At 43.0% G+C, this 19,615-nt stretch overlaps 1 protein-coding gene across 1 annotated transcript in view; it reads right to left on the bottom strand.

The window, feature by feature from the left end:
- The window catches only part of LOC134531616 (tenascin-R-like), a 148,749-nt gene that overhangs the window by 121,448 nt on the left and 7,686 nt on the right, over positions 1 to 19,615 (bottom strand). The window contains exons 2-3 of the mRNA XM_063367370.1: positions 12,550 to 12,691; positions 2,993 to 3,082 (exon numbers count right to left, since the gene is read on the bottom strand). Coding sequence (XP_063223440.1) covers positions 2,993 to 3,082; positions 12,550 to 12,691 — 232 coding nt within the window. The remainder of the gene's footprint in view (positions 1 to 2,992; positions 3,083 to 12,549; positions 12,692 to 19,615) is intronic.

The raw sequence follows: 19,615 nt of genomic DNA on the forward strand, positions 1-19,615 counted from the left end.
CCGCACAATTTTCTTAATTTTTTCTTTCATAAGAACCTTCTCCTGACCATAGCAAACACAACAAAAAAAAAATGTTCACGCGTGATGCCGTGACCAAGGAAAACGGGTTTCATTTTTATATATATAGATCATCGATCCCCCCTATTGAAGCGGGTGGTCCGGGGGTCCTCCCCCGAGATAATTTGTATTTCAAGGTGGAAAATGGTGCTAATTAAGTAGTTTTATTATTTAAAAATTTATTAAATAGCACTTTCTTTGCCCCTGTTTGCCCCCACTTCAAGGTTTAAGAGGGAAGGGGGGCAAAATACCCTTGCCCCCCCCCCACCCCCTGTTGATGCGCCCCTGCGTACAAGCACAAAATAAAGATGTTCAGCAAACAATTGCGATAATACCTAGACATGACACTAAACACACAACTGTGTTCGGTTCATTAAAGGTAAATGTTAATCTATTACACTTTGCGAAACCTGCTTTTCGGGGAACACTGAAAGACCACTATTGTGAGTCGAAAGCTATTTGTACTTTTTTTGACTATATAAGCAGAAAATTATCAGTCAGCTTACTTATGACGTAGCTACATACGGACCTTTATAATATATCTTGTGGTTGGGACTGTGTATATAGCAAACCATATCTGTTCCAGGACAAAGTGAAGAAGCGTGCTTTAAAACAGCGAATACTCCCATTTACAATTTCAACCATGTGAAGGAAGTCTGTTAAACACGGTATTTAGGAACTCTGTCGGGAAGGAAAAGACAATGTAGGTAAAGGATAAGGCTGATCTGTGTGATCAGTAAACCGATTGGAGCTAACAATTAGTCAGCTTAAGCCAGTACAGAATTTAATGTTTATAAGATTGTGAACTTTAGCAAGTGTTCCTGTAGTAGAATATAAATTTTTATGTCATAAATATTTGTTTGTAATTAAGTGGATTTGTTTTGAATAAGTATTTTTTGTTACGTTAATTTAATATACTTTTTGTAATTACCAAGGATTAAATCAAGGACAGTAATCTGTCGATAAAAGCAGAAAATTTATGAGTGAATTTTTTTATGTTGTTTGAATTTTTTTCTGAATTTCTAGGGTAATTATTACGAATTTACAAGATGTCGGTTAATATGTCATCATCACCTTACAAGAGGCTGGTAGTAAAGGAATTCAAACTTCTATAAGGACCTGTCATATGCTTATTGAAATTAATATTTCTTCAATAAAATAAAATATTATTATCGGTCAAGTATCGAGCAAGGAACGTTATTGATCAAATTAATCAGTATTTTAAAACGAGAATTTTTTTTTATGAATTTTGGAATTTGTCTCGAAGTTCTAGCTAAATAATAACGAAAGTTCAAGATGGCGATTTAATATTAAGATGGTAGGTGTCACAGTAATAAATGATTTCTTTACTCTATAAGTTAAAAATTAAAATAACATGGAGGTAGCGCACTCTAGAAGACTAAATAAAGATTGTGGCCTCCAGCAGACAAAAGCAAGGTGGCAAACATGATGTTCTACCTGGCGATACGTATGTATCTTGGCATTACTGTTAGGAGGTCAATCTGTCAGTGGCTTTCATGGCGGAAAGATCTATGGTTTTTTTTTAATTTTGCCCTTTCCGGGTTCGAACCAAAGACTCCAAGCTCCATTACCTAAGGTTTTTTTAAATTAAAATTGAATTTAAAATATCATAATTTTTTTATAAATGTAAATTTTTCTGAATTTTTTGGATAATAGGTACAGATTTTTAATTTGGCGTCTTTGACGTCATCATCCAAGAAAGTGAAATGTACTTACTTATATATTTGTTAATAAATTTTTTATAAATTTATAATTTTCCACTTTTTTAGCATAAAAAGTACTAATTTTCAAGAGGGTGGCCGAACTGCATAATCCAAGATGTTGAATATTTCTTTAATTAATTTATTTAATTTTTTTATAAATTTAAATTTTTTCCAATTTTTTATCAGAATAAATAAACATTTGTCAAATGGTGGCCCCAACGATAGTTGCAACGGTACGTAATAAATTAAGATGGAAGCCGTGACATGGTCATTGTAACGGTCGTGACCTCGGCGGGTTATGGCGGTCGGCTTTTCAGGACTCTGAATTCCCTTTTAAGAATTTCCAAGCTGTTGGCATTTTTAAGGACTAAAAAGTGAAAATTTCCCTCGAAATACAATAATTAATTTATTATTTTTTAAATATTTTATATTTTAAAACAAAATTTTCTCCCTAAAACTGGAATTTTTTTCGGATTTAGGAAAATATTTACAAATTTGATGTAATTTTTGGCCAATTTTGTCTTATTTTAAAGTTCAAGTTAAAAGGTCTAGGTAAAGGAACGGGGATACATCAACGCCATCCAAGATGGCCACCGTGACCTCACAATCCAAGATGGCGGACCGGTACCAAAAACCACACTCCAACTACAGCTGCCGGACATTCATTTACATATACCGTGCGTGTTAATAAATTTTTAAATTGTTTACCTTAAGAAATGAACAGGAGGTAAGTGAAATTTCTTCAAGGTTAAATAAAAACACAATAACTCTAACACAAAAGTTTTAAAATCATATACTTGATCTATACCTAAAATAAAAATGCTTATGCATATATAATTAAAAAATATTCTTAAATGGTTTTGTAATGACATTATATGTATATTGTATGCACCTTGAAAATTATCTGTGTCTATTTATTTAGCAAACATGTTTGGAATTAATCACATACTTTCTTTCAATGTTAAGATTTTAGAAAAACTCTGAAATTGCGCAAGTGAAGCCATGGGTTAAAACAAGGAATAAATAATCTTAAACATTGTTGTACCTACTACATAAATTTAGTTATTAATTTTATTTTCAGTCACGTGCAAAGACTAATAAAATCTTAAGTTCACATCAGTTAATACCATTGCATCACTCAAAATTAATTTAAACATATTTTCTTCGAAATTTAAAATAAATATACAATTCCCTAAATATGTTTTACTGACCTTGAGCAAAAGCCTTTATGTCTTCAGACTTCCCGCTGAACACAGCTGGCATGGACACAGTTTTTTTCACTACGATCGTGCTATGTTTCTCTAAAACCAAATAATATTTATGTTATTGATTGCTAGGAAACCTATCAGCAAAAGTTTTGACTGAAAAAGTTTTCAAGTATTTACTACTTAAATAATTACATAATAGTACACGATAAAAAGGGGTTTTGGGTACTGTAATGAGGGGTCTGTATCGCAAGAGAAGCAGGCGACAATCCTGAATCCAAGGCAGCGCGCCGTGCAACTGCCACAGCGCGCTCCCTCGAGACTGAAACAAAAGCAGCCGGCGACAATTCTTCATCCAGGGAAGCGCGCCGTGGAACTGCCCTAGCGCGCTCCCTCGAGTCTGAAACAAAAGCAGCCGGCGATAATCCTGAATCCAGGGCAGCGCGCCGTGGAACTGCCACAGCGCGCTACCTCGAGTCTGAAACAAGAGCAGCCGGCGACAATCCTGAATCCAGGGCAGCGCGCCGTGGAACTGCCACAGCGCGCTCCCTCGAGACTGAAACAAAAGCAGCCGGCGACAATTCTTCATCCAGGGAAGCGCGCCGTGGAACTGCCCTAGCGCGCTCCCTCGAGTCTGAAACAAAAGCAGCCGGCGATAATCCTGAATCCAGGGCAGCGCGCCGTGGAACTGCCACAGCGCGCTACCTCGAGTCTGAAACAAGAGCAGCCGGCGACAAACCGGAATCCAGGGCAGCGCGCCGTGGAACTGCCACAGCGCGCTCCCTCGAGACTGAAACAAGAGCAGCCGGCGACAATTCTTCATCCAGGGAAGCGCGCCGTGGAACTGCCATAGCGCGCTCCCTCGAGTCTGAAACAAGAGCAGCCGGCGATAATCCTGAATCCAGGGCAGCACGCCGTGGAACTGCCACAGCGCGCTCCCTCGAGTCTGAAACAAGAGCAGCCGGCGACAATCCTGAAGCCAGGGCAGCGCGCCGTGGAACTGCCACAGCACGCTCCCTCGAGTCTGAAACAAGAGCAGCCGGCGACAATCCTTCATCCAGGGAAGCGCGCCGTGGAACTGCCACAGCGCACTCCCTCGATTCTGAAACAAGAGCAGCCGGCGACAATCCTTCATCCAGGGAAGCGCGCCGTGGAACTGCCACAGCGCACTCCCTCGAGTCTGAAACAAGAGCAGCTGGCGACAATCCTGAATCCAGGGCAGCGCGCCGTGGAACTGCCACAGCACACACCCTCGAGTCTGAAACAAGAGCAGCCGGCGACAATCCTTCATCCAGGGAAGCGCGCCGTGGAACTGCCACAGCGCACTACCTCGAGTCTGAAACAAGAGCAGCCGGCGACAATCCTTCATCCAGGGAAGCGCGCCGTGGAACTGCCACAGCGCACTCCCTCGAGTCTGAAATAAGAGCAGCCGGCGACAATCCTTCATCCAGGGAACCGCGCCGTGGACTGCCACAGCGCACTCCCTCGAGTCTGAAACAAGAGCAGCCGGCGACAATCCTGAATCCAGGGCAGCGCGCCGTGGAACTGCCACAGCAAACACCCTCGAGTCTGAAACAAGAGCAGCCGGCGACAATCCTTCATCCAGGGAAGCGCACCGTGGAACTGCCACAGCGCACTCCCTCGAGTCTAAACCAAGAGCAGCCGGCGACAATCCTGAATCCAGGGCTGCGCGCCGTGGAACTGCCACAGCGCGCTCCCTCGAGTCTGAAACAAGAGCAGCCGGCGACAATCCTTCATACAGGGAAGCGCGCCGTGGAACTGCCACAGCACACACCCTCGAGTCTGAAACATGAGCAGCCGGCGACAATCCTTCATCCAGGGAAGCGCGCCGTGGAACTGCCACAGCGCACTCCTTCGAGTCTGAAACAAGAGCAGCCGGCGACAATCCTTTATCCAGGGAAGCGCGCCGTGGAACTGCCACAGAGCACTCCCTCGAGTCTGAAACAAGAGCAGCCGGCGACAATCCTGAATCCAGGGCAGCGCGCCGTGGAACTGCCACAGCAAACACCCTCGAGTCTGAAACAAGAGCAGCCGGCGACAATCCTTCATCCAGGGAAGCGCACCGTGGAACTGCCACAGCGCACTCCCTCGAGTCTGAAACATGAGCAGCCGGCGACAATCCTTCATCCAGGGAAGCGCGCCGTGGAACTGCCACAGCGCACTCCCTCGAGTCTGAAACAAGAGCAGCCGGCGACAATCCTTCATCCAGGGAAGCACGCCGTGGAACTGCCACAGCGCACTCCCTCGAGTCTGAAACAAGAGCAGCCGGCGACAATCCTTCATACAGGGAAGCGCGCCGTGGAACTGCCACAGCGCACTCCCTCGAGTCTGAACAAAAGAGCAGCCGGCGACAAACCTGAATCCAGGGAAGCGCGCTGTGGAACTGCCACAGCGCACTCCCTCGAGTCTGAAACAAGAGCAGCCGGCGACAATCCTTCATCCAGGGAAGCGCGCCGTGGAACTGCCACAGCGCACTCCCTCAAGTCTGAAACAAGAGCAGCCGGCGACAATCCTGAATCCAGGGCAGCGCGCCGTGGAACTGCCACAGCGCGCTCCCTCGAGTCTGAAACAAGAGCAGCCGGCGACAATCCTTCATCCAGGGAAGCGCGCCGTGGAACTGCCACAGCACACACCCTCGAGTCTGAAACAAGAGCAGCCGGCGACAATCTTTCATCCAGGGAAGCGCGCCGTGGAACTGCCACAGCGCACTCCCTCGAGTCTGAAACAAGAGCAGCCGGCGACAATCCTTCATCCAGGGAAGCGCGCCGTGGAACTGCCACAGCGCACTCCCTCGAGTCTGAAACAAGAGCAGCCGGCGACAATCCTGAATCCAGGGCAGCGCGCCGTGGAACTGCCACAGCACACACCCTCGAGTCTGAAACAAGAGCAGCCGGCGACAATCCTTCATCCAGGGAAGCGCGCCGTGGAACTGCCACAGCGCACTCCCTCAAGTCTGAAACAAGAGCAGCCGGCGACAATCCTTCATCCAGGGAAGCGCGCCGTGGAACTGCCACAGCGCACTACCTCGAGTCTGAAACAAGAGCAGCCGGCGACAATCCTTCATCCAGGGAAGCGCGCCGTGGAACTGCCACAGCGCACTCCCTCGAGTCTGAAACAAGAGCAGCCGGCGACAAACCTGAATCCAGGGCAGCACGCCGTGGAACTGCCACAGCACACACCCTCGAGTCTGAAACAAGAGCAGCCGGCGACAATCCTTCATCCAGGGCAGCGCGCCGTGGAACTGCCACAGCACACACCCTCGAGTCTGAAACAAGAGCAGCCGGCGACAATCCTTCATCCAGGGAAGCGCGCCGTGGAACTGCCACAGCGCACTCCCTCGAGTCTGAAACAAGAGCAGCCGGCGACAATCCTTCATCCAGGGAAGCGCGCCGTGGAACTGCCACAGCGCACTCCCTCGAGTCTGAAACAAGAGCAGCCGGCGACAAACCTGAATCCAGGGCAGCGCGCCTTGGAACTGCAATAGCGCACTCCCTCGAGTCTGAAACAAGAGCAGCAAGGGCAGACAGGGGCACGGGGCACAGCCACGGCGCACTGCGTCGAGCCTCGCCGCTCGCTCTGACGTCAGCTCCGCCAGCAGGAGCTCACGACGGCATGCTTCGGGCGGAAACACAACCAGGTTCCTATTTTGTTCCTCCCTTAACTATAACATGTTCAATCAATCATAACCATAATTATATATGACACAACCATAATTATTCCTACCGATCATAAATATATGACTTGCTTACTCAAAACAGGTTATTAGTTATAAACATATTAATAAATAAAATCTTTATTTGTATAAACCTAAAATTTTGTTACTTTGATAAAAAAAAACATGGTTTTTCTGTTGGACAGTTGGTCTAGTAAAGAATTATGTGCTGCCTAATTAAGCGGGCCTTCGGCAATCCGTTCCCCTACTCCTTCTCCCTCCTTTTCCCCCCTTCTAGTGCTTGTTCAATTTGTACTCGTCCCCCCCCCCCCCCCTTTTGATAGGTGCATGCGCGCGCTGCGGCGCGAGCTTATAAATTGAGCTGCAACCATGTTGGGGGCCTTCTTCTACTGGTTTGTTTAGTCAGGCTCGGTTGTCAGCGGTAGCTGATCTGTTGTACCTCTACTAGCACGTAGTCCGTTAGTTTCTATTTAAAATACGTGCGTGTGCGACCTCAGGGGAAAAATGTAAGTTGGTTTGAGTCGTCAGTGAGGCGGTGGTCCTCATCCTAATGTAGAGTCCTTTATTCTTAAATTTGTTCTGTCTTAATTCCTTTTCGGCCGTCACCTAGAAAACTAAGTTTGTATTTTTGCTATAAATTAACTTCATCTTCGCTTCCGTTTTTGTTTGTAATTGTCTCCCCCTGAGACGTCGTCGCATGTATTTGTTTATTAAAGAATAATGTTAATTCTTTTTTTTTTGTACCTGCACTTTGCAGTAGTTCTGTAATTCTACTTAATGTGAATTTAACTTCATGATTGGCAATGCTTTTATTTCGAGTCAACTAGGCATTGCCCCCTTTGAAGGTTATTTGTTTGGATCGTTTACGGTGTAGCCGGCATACCTTTGAAATATATTATTGTTAACATATACGTTTTGTCAAAAAAGAAATTGTTCTCAATTTATGTATTTGGCCTTGCCTTGTTTTCACTTAACATTACCATTAATGTTAAACGTAATGTTTTGATTTGACTTTGTATTTGAATAAAATGTCTGTGTATCTGAAACCATTGACCTTGCATACCTGATCTTATCCATTCACGTATACCCCAGTCCATGCCAGGTTCTGGCCTTCCTCCACGTTTAGTTAGGCCCTTTTCAACTGCGCAACTCTGCTGCAGGACTGTCAGTGTTAACGTGTTTCTGTTCTTTTTTTTTCATGAACCATGGGGACTCCGGCAACCGGGTGGATATACGGTTTGCGGAGAGACGACCTCATCCAGGTTTTGACGGAGGAAGCCGTTCCTTTCGAGGAGGACGCAAATGTGGCGACCCTTCGTGGATTGCTCGTCAGGCACGTGCGCGGCGCCTGGGAGTCGTCAGAAGAGGTACCGTCTCGGCAAGTCCCCACCCCCGCTAATCCAGTTCAGAATAATTCCAGATTTAATGAAAATATTTTTTTTTCGAATTTGAAACTTCTCCCACATCTTGATAGTTGTAAACCGCGTGCGGTTCTAGATTTTCTGAGTGCCGCGGCACGTTTAGCTGGTTTAAAGTTAGTCAGTGAGGCGGAGTTTTTGAAAGCTCTCTTGAGCCTGTGTGGGCTGGCGTTTTTGCCACTGCTCACTGACGTCGTAAATCTGAATCTGACATTCGCACAGTTCAAGACGTCTGTACTACAGTTTGCCTGTCCGCCTCGTGTGCTAGAAACGTGTAAACGTGAACTTGTATTCAGGTTTCAAAGGCCTGAGGAGCCCTTGTTGCAATTCATTAATTCTGTTGCGGCCTATGCTGAGGTACTGGAGTTGAACCTCCCTGAGGCGGAATTAACGCAAACTATTGTTAGCAACGTGTCTCCGCTGGTCTTACAGCATAGCGCCATGCTTAGCCCTCCCTCTAGTCTCAGTGCTCTCCGTAAGTGGAGCTCAGAAGTGGAGAATAGATTGCTAGCTGTCAAAAAATATCACTAGGATTTTCACTCCAAGCCCACTCCAGGCAGTTTTGTTCCTGTTTCTAATTCTAATTCTAAATTTAACTCTCCCAATGTTCAGTTTACGTCTCAAGTCAACACTGTACCTGCTCGCGCGGTGCGCGCATCGCGGCCCGTTGAGTGTGCGGCTAGTGTAAGTGATCCCTCTGTCGGGGCAAGTTTTGCCGCCGGCAGACGTCATGAGTCGGCTAATGCGCCTGGCCCGTCCTCCAACCGTCCCAGGTGTGCCAACTGCTGTACTTACGGCCACGCGGTGTCTGAGTGCACGCAGCCCGCTGTTAGCCGTGAGCAGCAAAAATGTTTTCGTTGTAAGCGCACTGGGCATTACAGAAATCAATGTCCAGGAAACGGGCCCTGACCGGGCGAACGAATGGTCGCCACGGTCGTCGCTTGAGGAAAGCCGCTCATTACTTGTTCAATAATTTTGTACACGTTCGTCTGTTTGGAAATAATATTCCGGCTTTAATTGATTCCGGTGCTACTCGTTTTTGATTGGTTCCGAATTGTTCGATGCATATTGCATGAAACATCCGCATTTGTTAAGCCGTGTGTGTATGTACCGGCTCTGACGTGAAAATTTGTGTCGCCAACGGGGTTATTGTTACGTCAGACGTAGAAGTGGAAATGCGCATTAAGATCGTGGGTTTCTCTTGGAACTGGCACTTTAATGTTGTTCCCGGGTTATGTCACCCGCTTATTCTAGGTTTAGATTTTCTGGGGAAGACGCGATGTTTGTTAGATGTCGCTAACCAGGAACTGGTTTTTGTTTTTCATCCTGCACGTAAAATTAAACATATTCATCAGGAATCCGCTCCTATCGTCATGTCGTGCGCCGACCAGTCTGACGTCATAAGTAGGGACGCGGTCATTTCTGACGTCATGAACAGTTATTCTGACGTAATTTCCAACCGGATAGGCAGGGGTGACGTCATGCCCTATAAATTTTATTTAAAGGACACGACTCCTGTTGGGGCTAAAGGACATAAAATTTCTCCTCCCAAATTGCAAAAGTTGAAAAACATTTTCGATCGACTCCTAGAAGCAGGAGTTATTGCTCCGTCTGTTTCCGATTTCAGTTCGCCTTCCTTTTTAGTCCCTAAAAAGGAAGCGGGGGAATTTCGGCTTGTACACAATTACAAGGAACTGAATGATAAAATTAAGGAGGACAGCTACGAGTTGCCAACCGTAGAGAGCGCCCTTCAACATCTAGGGAATGCCGCCATATTTTCTGTCATTGATTTAAATGCTAGTTTCCACCAATGTTTGTTGCATCCGGATTGTCGTAAATATACGGCATTTTCTACCCCGTGGGGGCAATTTCAGTTTAATCGTGTGCCCATGGGTGTGTGTTTTGGTAGCCAGGCTATGTGCCGAGTGCTTGATCATATTCTAAGCGACTTAAAATTTTAATCAGTCTTCAATTACATTGACGATATTATCGTCTACAGTGATATCCTGGAACAGCACAAGCAACATTTGTGTCAGGTGTTTGATCGTCTCAGAGCCGCTAACTTGACAGTTAATCCCGAAAAAGTTCATCTGGGAAAAGAGTATGTACAATTTTTAGGTTACATTATTTCGCAAGGCAAACTCGTAATGGATCCCGATAAAGTTTCCCCCATTGTAAACTTTCCTCCTTCTAGGAATGTCAGAGGAGTTCAGAGATTTCTCGGCATGACGGGATATTATGCTCGTTTCATCCCCGATTACGCCGCAGTATGTGGTCCGCTTAATAGGTTGCGAAAAAAGAGAGTTGTTTTTGAGTGGGGCGATGCTCAACGGAAGGCCTTTGACAGTCTTCTCCCCCTGTCTTGGTTCTTCCTGACTTTCAACGCAGGTTCGCCCTCCAGGTAGATGCGTCAAGCATCGCGGTAGGTGCTGTATTGGGGCATATTGAAAACGATAGGTTTCGCCCTATTGCCTATGCCAGTAGAATACTTACTGACGGGGAACGACGTCTGGGTACCTACGAGAAGGAAGCCTTAGCATGTCTGTTTGGCGACGAGAAATTCGCGTCTTATCTCGATTGTCACAAATTCGATCTGTTCACGGACAATCAAGCGCTCAGTTGGCTGTTTAGCCATCCGAACCAGCTCGGTAAACTAGGGCGCTGGGTGTTAAGACTGTCCCGCTTCAAATTTAAACTGCATTATATTAAGGGTAGTGACAACGTTGTGGCAGATGCGCTTTAGTTTTTTTAAAACTTTATATGTTTGGATTAAACACGCTCTAACTTATTTGAAATTATGTTACGTTTAGGATCTGTATGTTGAATTAGCTTGCTAATGTATGGTGAGTTATAAGAAGACACAATTTAATAATATTAAGTGGGCTATACAGTATGTTACCCATTAAGTAAATCCGGACGTATATACGCCATTAAAACTGTGTTTTTTTTTTTCATTACATGGTGTTTATAATTTCCTTTCAAAATTGCAGTAGTAAAATTAATATCAATTTTTATCTCCATGTGGTTTAAAATTTTGTAAATATTTTTTTTAAAATAAATACGTTTACGTTATAATACCGACAAGAAAATTTTCCAATCAGATTAAAGGTGGAGGGAAATTAATAAAATGGGGAGCCAATAACATTTCAATTAATAAGAGGGTGCGTGCGTCACCAATCGGAAATGAGCATATAAGGGGTAGTGCCAATGAGAAACGAAAAATTCTAAGAAACGAGTAAATTTCTTTATAAGGAGGGGGAAGAAGCAGTTATTTCGAGAAATTATTTATACGCCAGGGTAAAAAGTGGTGGGGGTGTGTATGCCATCCGCCACCACAAGGGAGTGGATGCCCTCGCCGGATTTGAACCGACTAACCAAAATCCACGAGGTAAATGTGTTTTTATTAAAATGTTATTAATATTTTTTTATAAATTTTAACATTTTACAAGTTAAATTTTATAATATTTACTAGCTGTACCCTGCCACGTCTTGCGGTGGCACTTTGTGGTTGCATGGATGAGAAATAAGGGACAAATCAAAGCTTACTTTTCACAGAAATTTGATTTTGCAATACTTGAGGGTATACAATATTTTTTGTTATTTCATTGTCTGCGTATATATATATAGGCTATCTGGTTTGCCAACATGGGAACAAGCAACATACAGTTGTTCATGTGAGAACATTAAATATCGTAAATATTGAAATGGGGTAAAGATATTTTAGGTTGTGATATTAAATATCGTATTTAATCTTCTCTAATTATTAAGAAGTAATTTTATTATTTATTTCGAACAAGCAATATCAGAATTTCATGCACGTGTCCTATTCCTTGATGAGACAGCTGTGAACAACCGGTACTTATTCCTTGCTACCCCAACGTCTCTTCGTAAGGATGCAACCCGCACTGCAAAAAAAGCTAAGATTTTTGCCGCCTTAGCAGGAGATGCTGGATTTAGAGCGCACCTTTGTACATCTTGTGCTGTCGCTGCTAGAGAGGAGTTCTGTGTGTTCCACGAAAATATTTTTCTTGTACTAATAGACCTATTACATCACTTTGGTTTTGACCCTTCGTCTGATGAATCCCCTTTTCCTGCTGGTTGCATTTCTAGCACAATCTGACTTTCATCTCCATTTTACTGTTTGAAAAGGTTTTTAAACACACTGACAAAATTAAAAGTAATCAATGGCACGTATATAAGTGCACGACTAAAATAAAATGTCTAAAAAATTTTTTGGAACAGTATTTTTTTTTCCACATTAACTCAATATAGTTGATTAAACTTTGGGAGGAACCTGTGTTGGAGAGGAATAAAGGTTCGTCTCAGGTTTAAGTAAATACGCCTTACCATTCTGGGTGTTAACCATTCAGCAAAGATATCATGCAATCTTGTAATTTATCTAACATTTTTAAAACATGCTGATATTTTACAATAATAGTATTTTCTCGTACCTTCTGCATCACATTCTTCGATCTTTCTTATATACATAGAGGCACCATCGTCTTGAGTAGCAATGATGTGTATCCTCATCGGCTTGTCTGTGTACTCGGGGTCGATATCAGCCGTGAATCTAACGTACGACCAAATATTTTCCTGAAACAATACAGAAATTTCTGCGATCTTTAGATCTTACAGTCTTATGATTATGTTATTTCAATGTGAGTTACAGTTTCCAGAATTTGCTTATAAAAAAGGTCATTTTAAAAACGTTCTATCCAAGCCATAGCCTACGCAATGTTGCAATGATTTTACGTAATAAATAAATATTGAAAACTTCCTGTTTTACTTAAGCTGAGTAATTAATTACTTAAATTAGTTCCATATTAATTATTGCTCGTTTAACATATATTTTTAGTGAAAAATTTAATTAATAAGTATTTTTACAATATTTCATGATTTTATAAGCAGTAAAAAAATTAGCACGTTCAATAAACGAAGAATATAAAAAAATTAATATTATTTATGCTAAAAACTGGGCTGTTAGTTGTTAGGAAACACCATGCACACAAAAAAATTATACAGGCAAAAGTAAATTCTCACGCTCAGTCAATTTTATACACACAGGAGGGAAAAAAGTGTTTGCGTAGAAACAGTTACAAAAGGAAAGGAAACAATTTTTTTTTAATTCTGTGTAATTTTATTTACATTCATGATATTAACGAAACAATAATTAAAACATAATTTTGGTTTTTATGTTTGTTAATGATCGTCCTTGCAGTGTCGTAATGAATAACGATGTTTATTTTCATGGAAGTAACAATCGTAACGACTCGGTAATCCATGAAATGTACAAGAAGTGCCCCGAATATTTTGAAAAATCCTTACAGCCTAAAAAAAAAAAAAAAAAAAACCTATCGTATTCAGCCTGTTTAATATCAATCGCAACACTAGAATGATGAAAATACATCATTCTTGGCGAGTGTTGTATTTTAGTTTGTAGATTTATTTTTAATTATTCCTCTAATTATACGAAATTGAAAATATTTTTATAAATATTCCATTTTAGTTTACATGAGTAGTATGTGAATGTATGTCCGAGATCAGGCTTCAGGCTGTGGAGCCGAGAGCCGGCTCCGCCATCTTGGATTTGTGACGTCACGGCGGCCATCTTGGATGGTTGTGACCTTGACCTTTGACCTTGACCTTGAATTTGATCCTCAAAAATCGCCAAAATCCGCCAAAATTGGGCAAAATTTGCCCAAAATTCCTCAAAAATCGCCAAAATTTCCATTTCTGTGGAAAAAAGTTCCGCCAAAAAATCTCAAAAAATTCCACAAATTAAAAATTTCTCATTTCGAGGGAAAAATTTCCCGTTTCGAGGGAAAAATTCCCGTTTTTAGTCCTTAAAAATACCAGCGGCTGAAAATTCCTAAAACTGGCTTAAGCATCCTTAACTCAAGCCTCAGTTAAGCCATTTCTAGGAATAAGGATACCATGACCGCCATCTTGGATTATGTCGTCACCGTTGCAATTTTCGTTACGGTCGCCATCTTTAACTTTTTTATTATCCGATTTTAATAAAAAAAATTAAAATTTATTAAAAAAATTCAAATAATAAAAATTTAATAAAAATATTTAAAAAGCATACTTTTTCGACACGGAGCTCGGAGTCCTCGGTTCGAACCTGACGAATACAAAAAAATAAAAATGACGACCGATCCTTCCCTCGTGGTAGGTGCTGGCAGACTGACTCCCACCACTTTTTATCATCATCTAGTATGACGTCATGGCCGCCATCTTGTCTTCGATGCTGGAAGCCATCATCATTGTATCGTCGGCTAGAGTGCGCCGATAACATGTTAGTTTAATTCGTATCCGCTAGAGTGCAGTTATAATTTATTACTGTGACACCCGCCATCTTGTCATTTGGCCGCCATCTTGAAAATCCGTAATTATTTAGCTAGAAATTCGGGAAAACTTTCAAAATTCATTAAATAAATCACTCATTAATTTACATATTGATTCGATCGATTCCCGTCCTCGGTTCGATACCCGATCGTTGCAATAATGTTTAATCTTATGTAAAAAAATAATTTAAATAAACCATGTTCAACATTCGTAAAGAGACTCTAAATCCTCTACGACCACCATCCTATCAGACATCAAGACCACCATATTGGAAATGTGTAATTTTAATGCTAGAGATCCGGGAAATAGTTCAGAAATCATTAAATAAATTTGTAATCCATATACTGATTGATTAGATCGACTTAGGTCCTTGGTTCGATCCCTGGCCGATACAAAACAACTTTAATTTAAAAAATACTAAAAAAGTGTTAGGTTTGAGAAAATAAAAACACCACAAGTTCTTTTAAAAAAAATTTATTACATACTACACTACTACAAGTACAAAAAAATACACAGACAAATTACTAAAGTTTTGTGGATTTCTCGACATCTGCATCTGCCACCCACGAATTAAAGCGAGGTGGAAAGCCCCACCACTTGACGTAGGACCGTCCATTTCTTCGTTTTATAATCTTCTCCACCAAGTACGTATCGGGATACAACGTAGGCTGAATCTCTTCGGCATAGAAGCCTCCATGGATAGGTTTGTGGTCCAAATCTTCGAGGTAGTAGGTCCTAGGCTCTGATTCACGAACATGTGTCACACGGAAAAGTTCGGGACTCCAGTTTGCAGTGAAACCTTTCTCGAAGATACCTTTCTGCTTGGAGATTCGCACAATGTCACCGACGTTAGCTTTACGCTTTCGTGGATCTTTCTTCTTCGTGTTGGAAAACACTGTTTGAAGCAGGCGATTGTCTGTTACGTCCTTTGGCTTCATTTTCGTGGTAGAATGCACTGTGGAATTATACTCGCTGTCAAGCCACTTGTAATTTCCGTTAGCCGTGAACTGTCGCTACATCTTGGAACGCAAAGTTCTGTTAAACCTTTCGACAATGGAGGCTTTGACATTACTAAATGTAGAGTAGTGTTTGATGCCATACTTCTTCATCAAAGCCTTGAAGGTTGCATTGTAGAATTCTTTCCCGAGGTCCGTTTGCAGGTGCGACGGTACACGTCCATCACGCAAAATATTGTTCATGGCCTTGGTTACGTCAGTTGCAGTCTTTGATTTTACAGGTCTAGCCCAAGCGAACTTGCTATAAACATCGATGACTGTCAACATGTACTTGAAACCTTTATTCAATCGGGAATACGGTATCATCTCAACAAGGTCCGCCTGGAATAAATCATCAATTCCACGAACTCTGACTTTGCGACGAAGGTATTTTCGTCTAGCAGGAGCATGAAGTTCGCAAGCGATTCCGGTTCGACTCATTGTATGTAGCCGGCTTCCTTCAGTTCTTCAAGTATGGAGACTATTTCGTTGATGTGCGAATAGTTTCCTACACTAAGCGAAGCATGTAGAATTCTAAGGCGATCAACTAATTCATTAGGGTCGTCCCAATGTACATAGTCAAATGTCTGACCACTTTCTAGCCTTTTTAAACCTTCTCCGTGTATTGTTAGTTCACTGAAGAGATTAGCGAGAATGTCCATTTTTTCATGATCTACATCTTTATATACACCACTATCTGGATCGTTATCGCGAAAATGTGCATTGGTTAGCTCTAGCAGTTTTTTGTACTCTTGTAAGTCGTTGTGAGAATATCCTCTAGGTTCCCTGCGAAACAGCAATTCGTACAGACCCGGGGGCCCGCGCGTTTTGAACTCTGCTACGCGCACGATGTTTCCTGGTAGAAAGTCTATTTATTTAGCACCGAGGAACCACTTATATGTTTTCTGTACACTCCGTAGGTCGTGTCATTATTCCGGCTCGTAAACGATGTCAGGTATGGTCGGACCATTGCATTAACTTGATGTCCCTTTTCGGTATTTTTTTCTTGTGCATGGACTCTGTACTTGTTAAGTCCTCTTCTTCTCGATCTGGTTCATACTTTCTCTTCTTTACAGTCGGCATTTCATCTTCAACTTCTGTCTTCACAATGAAGGCTGGTTCTTCCTTGTTTTTAAGTTCGTCGAGGCGACTAGTGATTGGTTTAAATATCACCTCATTTTCTATCTCACGTGCAAGTCTGGTTCATCTAGCAAGTAAATATTTTTCGCGAACAGACTGTATAGCTCGATGAAGGTCACTGGCCAGGTCCGACATTGTACTGGCTGAAAACTTATTGCAAGACCTCCTTATATACTTTTTTTATTCGTTCGCAGAAACTTCTTTCTTGTGTTTGGCCAAATCTGAATTTGTTGACGAATGAGATAGTGATGCTTTCAGACTACTTTGAAAAGTCCTCAGATCGTCACGTCTTTGTGCATTCGAAACTTCGATCATGTCGCGAATGCGAGAATCCGAAGCTTCCACGCGCTGGTCTATGGCTACGAGGTACTCAAGAAATTCCTTTTTCACCCCGTCTACTTTTTGAGCCAGTAGCGAAATGTATTTGCGGATAACGTCGTCATGAGACTTGAGAGCAGTACCTAAGTCTCGACTGCTACGGCCGAATTTCGAAATGCTATGACTCATGTTTGGCGATAAACTGATCGAAACCTCTTCTGTACCTGCCCTTATATAGAGGCCAGTCCTTTACGATGACTAGGAATCCATGTTCTTCTTTCCAACACAAGGAGCACATGTCTTTGAATTCCTGGAATGTCATGTCGGTGTTTACGTGATCATCGTAAGCGTGGCGTAAATTAAGTTCGTCCATGCGAAACAAAACTATGACATTTGCGTTGTCTCGTAGGAGATGTTTTGGAATACGACCGTACGTCTGACACAAGTAAACGCAGTCTACCTTGGCGTGTCTGCCCATGGAAAAGTACTCTTGTATTATGCCTTGTTTCTCGCACATTACATCGTCGAACACAAAGACGGAATTAGGCTTTGCTTCGTTTGGAGGTACAACATCGGTATTATCGCTAAACGGAAAATACTCCAGACCATCCACAGATTGTAGAACAGTTGCTAGGCGCTGGTACTTTGGCTGTTGCAACGACTTGGAATACAAGTAAACGTTCTCGAACCGAAGACCGTTTGGCTCCTCCAGTAATCTCAGTAAAACACACGTCTTGCCACAGTTGGACGGACCCGCCATTATGCATCGTACGGCAGAAGGCAACAGTAAGCCATGTCGTGATTCACGCGCACTAAATACATCGTCTTGCGTAATGCGCATGGGCAAACACACGTCTTGCTTGACGACCTGCATTGTACTAAAGTAATTGTATAAAATAAGCGTATTTATACTTTCTGGTCAGTTGTGCGTAATGACTCGAAGAGGTAAGAACAAAAAACACATCGGTGCGGGACTCGTAAACTCGCTGATAAACAATCTACCATTCGAGCTACACATTCCCGGCTACAGATTCTGTGTCCCCGGGACTAAACTAGCGAAAAGGTTAGCTCGCGGTGACGTGGGAATTAATTCTCTGGACGAAAAGTGCAAGCAGCACGATATCGCATATTCATTAAGCAAGGATCTGGAATCCAGGCACCGGGCCGACGAGACATTGGCACAGGAAGCCGAAGATATAAGTAAATCGTCGAACGCGGGACTTGGAGAGAAAATCGCAGCGTGGGGCGTTTCCAAAATCATGAAGGCAAAGACGAAATTAGGACTGGGCGCTCGTCGAGCCGGCTCCATCAAGTCAAAGACTAACTCGCGCAAGACCAAACGCAAGACTGGTGCAGGCGTGCAAAAAGCCAAGCAAAAATTACAGACTCTCGACAAGAAGATTATAGGAGGATTTCTTCCTTTGCTTTTGCCTGCATTGGGTGTTCTCGGCGGCCTCATCGGTGCAACGAGCGGTATAGTGCGGGCAGTCAACACTTCGAAGAATGAACGCAAGCAGTTAAAATAAGCACAGCGACATAATGCCAGCATGGAAGCCATTGCCATCGGTAAAAAAAAACGGCGCAGGACTGTACTTACGGCCGCACAAATCAGGCCGAGGCATGAAAAAAAAATGAATGAAAAAATCCTAAGTTCCCTACCGAAACGACCGCTCACCAACGTAGATTTAATAAAGTACGCACGCAAACTTAAAATACCAAACTTCCGCGGCGTGTTTATGCGAGACACTTTGCCCAGCAAGCCAAAAACGCACGAACGTGCCATCATTAATTTAGACACGTCGGCGGGTCGCGGCACGCACTGGGTGGCCTATGTAAAGACTGGAAACATGGTCGAGTACTACGATAGTTTTGGAAATTTACGGCCTCCGCCCGAACTGCGACAGTACCTGGGTCGGACCACTACGTTGTTTTACAATTACGAAACGGAACAGAGGCCAAATCAAACAAACTGCGGACACTTGTGTCTTCGCTTTTTAACAAACAAAAATTAGCTGACCAATAAAAATTGCTACTTAAAGGTTGTGCAGTGACGATAATTTATTAGTCATGTCGATAACACTTACCTTGACAGGTCACGCATCTGAGCTGCGGGCGATTCATTTCCCGCCTCTGGATTTAGACGGAGAATGGTGTATCGGACTCGTAGATTTTCAAACGTATAATGCCATACCGAACATCGACGAGGAAAACTGCAAGATATGCTTCCTGAAAAGCGATGGGACCGCTCATGAAATACGGTTACCTGTTGGCTCTTACGAAATAGATGACATTGCAAATTACATCAGGGATATGTTACCACAGGATGTAGACTTTCAACTGCGTGGAAATCCAAACACTCAAAAAAGCATTCTAACATACAGTGAAAATGTCGACTTTACGAAACCTGGGACCATAGATACGATGCTCGGATTCGAATCAAAGGTGTATGGTACAGGAAGAACGTACGAATCTACGCGCGCAGTAAACATTTTGCCTGTGAATGTCATAAGAATAAACTGTAATTTGGCAAGTGGAACGTATCTCAACGGAAGACTAAGCAACATGCTGCACGAGTTTTCGCCGATGGTCCCGCCAGGATATAAACTGGTAGAAGTACCGCAAAGTATCATTTATGTTCCAGTCGTCGTGAAGTGCGCACATGAAGTCGTCGTCCGAATCGTTGACCAGCGAGGACGATTGGTGAATTTTCAAGACG

Source organism: Bacillus rossius, chromosome 5 (genome assembly GCF_032445375.1).
Source record: "Bacillus rossius redtenbacheri isolate Brsri chromosome 5, Brsri_v3, whole genome shotgun sequence".
Taxonomy (NCBI): domain Eukaryota; kingdom Metazoa; phylum Arthropoda; class Insecta; order Phasmatodea; family Bacillidae; genus Bacillus; species Bacillus rossius.